A 5,000-nucleotide genomic window follows, 5' to 3' on the forward strand; every position below is an offset into this window, starting at 1 on the left:
ATATTTGACAGATTATTTTGTATATATATATATATATATATATATATATATATATATATATATATATATATATATATATATATATATATATATATATATATATATATATATATATTAGTGTGTGTGTGTGCTGAATTAAGTGTAAACTATTTCTGTATATGAGCTATGATGAAGCTATATAAATGCAATATAAACAATATAAAGCACCTTAATCTATGACTATGATGACTGTTGCTCTTGTTATACATAAGGGTGAGTGTGATGTATGTGTGGTTGAATTATTGATGTATATATGTAATACATTAATGTATCATTAGATGTAAACTCAGACATATGGCTACAATATATAACCCTAGACAGATGTTATAGTTGGAAGGAGCCACCTGTGGACTGTAGAGAGTCTTCACTGTGTGATAGAATGCAGCCCAGAGCTCTTCAATTTTCTAGAGTATGAAGCGCCTGCTTCTGTACTTGTATTGTCTCCCCCATTAATCTGATTATATTTTTGGGTGGGGGGAGCTGGGGTCTTGATGTGATTTGAGTGTCTTGTAGTTTTCATTCTCTCAGGATCAAACATGAACTGAGGGGACATTTGCAGAACAAAGGTGCTGGTGGTGGAGGGTGGGACAGGTCTGGTGGGAACAATGGTGTCTGTCACCTGTGGAGACCCCTGTGTAACCTCATTAGTATCTCTAGCTTGGTCTGATTCTCCTTTCTGTCTGACTTATAGGTGTGAGGTATAAATGCCATTCGAGGGGAGGTCTCTACTCACTGCACGCCTGAACATTGGAGATGGTGGGATTGCTCTGGATCAGAAGGATTGTGTCCTGCTCAGCTGGTGAGTCAACGATCTAGGAGAACCTGCCACTGGTGGGAAGACATCTACAGAAGGAGAGATCTGGAATCCAGCCTAGGGAACAAGAGATTTTCGGATACACTCTAAAGAAGGGATCTTGGATCCAACCTAGAGCTCAAGAGATCTTGGACCCCATCTAGAGCTCAAGAGATATTGGACCCAATCTAGAGCTTAAGATATCTTGGACCCAGTCTAGAGTTTAAGAGATATTGGACCCAATCTAGAGCTCAAGAGATCTTGGACCCAATCTAGAGTTTAAGAGATCTTGGACCCAGTCTAGAGAACAAGCGATCTGGGATACAACCTAAATAAGGGATCTGAGATCCAGTCTAGAGATCAAGAGGAGGACCCAGGCTATCACTGGAGGAGATCTTGGATCCAGGCTGCTGCTAGAGAAGATCCTTGGATCTGTTGCTGGAGAAAGTTGGAAGGATGTACCAGAGTATAGCCATGGCTGCTGCTAACCACGGCCCCCCATCTTATGAAGGGGCTGGGGGCTTCATGCACGGTGCGTCTGCCTCCTCTCCGGTCTATGTGCCCACCACCAGGGTGTCCACCATGATCCCCAGCCTGCCTTACCTTCAGAGCAGCGGCCATTCTCAGCAGGCCAGTCCGGTGTCTGGGCACAACATGTGGGCACAAGCTGGGGCAGAGAGCTCAGCCTACAACCCAGGAACCCCTCATCAGCCGGTGTCCCCCCGCTTTGCTTTCTCCTCCAGCCCCCCCATCAGCACTGCCTCCTCCAGGGAGATCTCCTACAGCAGCCCCCTGGCCATCTCAGCCAATGGGAGAGATCAGTACAGCCGGGGGCTCAGTGCCACCTACAGCAGCCCCTACCCTGCCTATGTGCCCCAGGACATGAGTGCCGCCTGGACTGCCTCCCACTTCGACACCTCTATGTTGCACAACCTGCAGAACAGGGCAGGACCCGGTGCCCCCCGACACCCTAATATAGGTGAGTGACCCCAAATTATAATGCCTGCTCCTAATAATGATGATATATCTGTGTCTGAGCATTGTGTCATGCTTGATAATGTTCAATTAATAGCCACTTCGTTGTGTTGTTTTATGCAATATTTAATTGTAAGGTATTGAGGAGGATTTACTAAAGAATAAAAAAAAAATCTTCACTTCATGTGGCACACAAATTCCAGTTTATCATGTGCAGAAAATTCTAGGGAATATTCGCAACGTTTCCAGTGCTCAAATTGTCTAGTAAATCAGCCAATCAAACGCGGTAAAACATATTTAATGTCAAATATAGAAACTGATAAAATGAACATATATGACGCAGATTATAATTTTTCTACGTGTAGAAGCTGACTTTCTATAGCTGTGTATTCGTGTTTCTGCTGTTATTTTTTATCGATAGTATTTCTATTATTATTGTGATAAATAATATGATTATTATCTTCCTATGATCAATAATCTTTGCATCAATTTATTGCATTATGGGCACCTAATGTGCAATAGTTTATTTGTAGCTTCTATTTTTTATACTAATTAGAGGCAGCACAAACAAACATATGAAATCACAGAAAGTATTAATCTCGGGAACCCTCAATCTACATTTGTATATTCTTTTTACAATGAGGATAATACAGAAAGAATGTTTTTTATTAACAAATATATAATAATATATATTAATTTCTACAAATGTCAAAACTCTCAATAGACAGTGCAGCAACTGTTAAATATTACTAAGCATAATGATATATATATATATATATATATATATTTATTTTTATATATATATATATATATATATATATATATATATATATAATATATCTATCTATATATATATATATATATATAGATATATATCTATCTATATATATATATATATATATATATATATATATATATATATATATATATATATATATATATGAATAGATATATATCTATCTATATGTATAGATATATATACATATATCTATAGATAGATGTAAATATATATATATATATATATATATATATATATATATATATATATATATATATATATATATATATATATAAATCATTATACTTAGTACCTTGTAATATTTAATATTTGCTATACTGTCTATCGAGAGTTTTGAAATTTGTAATAATTATTTTTTATTTATTTGCTACTGCAGTTCAGTAGGGTTTTAACTTTTATGAGTATTATTAATTTTGTACTGAAACGTTGCAAAATGTCTATATGAAAAGGAAAGAAAAAAAATATATCTATATTTCTCTCTCTATATGTATATATATATATATATATATATATATATAGAGAGAGAGAGAGAGAGAGAGAGAGAGAGAGAGAGAGAGGGAGATATCTATATATATAGATCTCTCTCTCTCTCTCTCTCTCTCTCTCTCTCTCTATATATATATATTTTTTATATATATATATATATATACATGTATATATATATACTATCTATCTATCTATCTATCTATCTATCTATCTATCTATCTATCTATCTATCTATCCTATCTATCTATCTATCTATCTATCTATCTATCTCTATCGACCTATAGATCTATATCTATCTATCTATAGACCTATCTATCTATCTATCTATCTATCTATCTCTATCTATCTATCGACCTATAGATCTATATCTATCTATCTATCTATAGATCTATATCTATCTTTCTATCTATCTCTATATCTATCTATCTATCTATCTATCTATCTATCTATCTATCTATCTATCTATCTATCTATCTATCTATATATATTTATCTATCTATCTATCTATCTATCTATCTATCTATATATATTTATAGATAAATATATATGTATAGATCTATCTATCTATCTATCTATCTATCTATCTATCTATCTATCTATCTATCTATCTATCCATCTATTTGCTGCTGTACACTTTCCAAAGAGAATTGGATGTTCTAAATCATATTATTGTTATTATTATTTAATTTAAAAAGTTGTGATAAATACAGTTGTTGCTACTGGAGTTTATTTGCGTTTCTGATAGAAGCTCACTGGCAGAAAAAAACGTAAAACTCTCCTAAACTTTGTACAAAAAATGCTCTATATGGACGTTTTTTACTCCAAAAAATAAAAACAGACGTTTTTTAAGCCCAGTGTGCATGGAGCAAACTGGAGAGTACACAATCTGGTGCAGCTCTCTGCATAGAAACCAATAAGCTTCCAGTTTTTTTCCCAAAGCTTTATTGGACAAGCTGAAGTTAGAAGCTGGTTTTAATGTACAGCTGCACCAGATTTTGCACTCTACAATTTTAGTAAATCATCCCAACTACTACTACTACTACTACTACTACTACTACTACTACTACTACTACTACTAGTACTATTACTATAATAATACCAGTAATAATAATAATATTAAAAATATTAACTGATAATATTTAGAAGCTATCATGTCTAAAATAAAATACAATTTAGCATGTCTAGAAAAGGCTGCATTTTCATGTGCAGTTTTCCTGGGCTCCATAATGTCTTTGATAAGTCAAGAGAAAGTGAAAGTGTGATGTTTGCAGCAGGAGAAGAATGATTCTTACATAAGGATCTTTTATCATTGGATGTGTACTGTGTGTCAGCTGAGGAGGCACACACACCATGAACTACATGCAGCATATTCCATGAATGTGTTATGAGCTGTGCAATTCATCAAGGTGTCAGTTAGAAGGTGCTAAAAGGCTGGTACATTGTAGAGGTCACATAGCATAATAGTGAAGGTCATTGTTTGCAAAGTATGGGAAATATGCAGGCTAGGTGTTTCCAGCACATCAGAATCAGAAGGGGATCAGTTTGGGGTTGGGTGTATGTAATATATATATTGCCCCCCTTCTGACAGGTTCAAGGGGTACATCTTCCTGCTAAAATAATATTCACACGATTCAATTTGTTTGCTTGCTTTTATCATCCAATCAGATTTGAAGGTATTTTAAAAGGAATGCATTATCTATGAACTTCTCTGGCTGATTGCAATTCAAACTGGGTCTGATTTACTAACGTAATAGAGAGTTCACTTATTAAATATAAGGAAGAACTTTTTACTCCTAACAACCAGCCATGTGCGAATAACAAAAATCATTTTTTTTTCTTTATTTCCCCTGCACACAATTGGGTCGTCATAGTGAACACAGGTTCGCCTTATTTACATTCACTTTGCTA

General features: G+C 34.7%; 1 protein-coding gene across 2 annotated transcripts in view; it reads left to right on the forward strand.

The window, feature by feature from the left end:
* Positions 1–5,000, forward strand: part of GATA4 (GATA binding protein 4) — a 167,567-nt gene that overhangs the window by 107,449 nt on the left and 55,118 nt on the right. For both annotated transcript variants that reach the window (XM_040348340.1, XM_040348339.1), the window contains exon 2: positions 731–1,811. In XM_040348340.1, the coding sequence (XP_040204274.1) occupies positions 1,289–1,811 (523 nt within the window). In that variant the 5' untranslated portion in view covers positions 731–1,288. The remainder of the gene's footprint in view (positions 1–730; positions 1,812–5,000) is intronic.

Source organism: Rana temporaria, chromosome 4 (assembly GCF_905171775.1).
Source record: "Rana temporaria chromosome 4, aRanTem1.1, whole genome shotgun sequence".
Classification (NCBI taxonomy): Eukaryota; Metazoa; Chordata; class Amphibia; order Anura; family Ranidae; genus Rana; species Rana temporaria.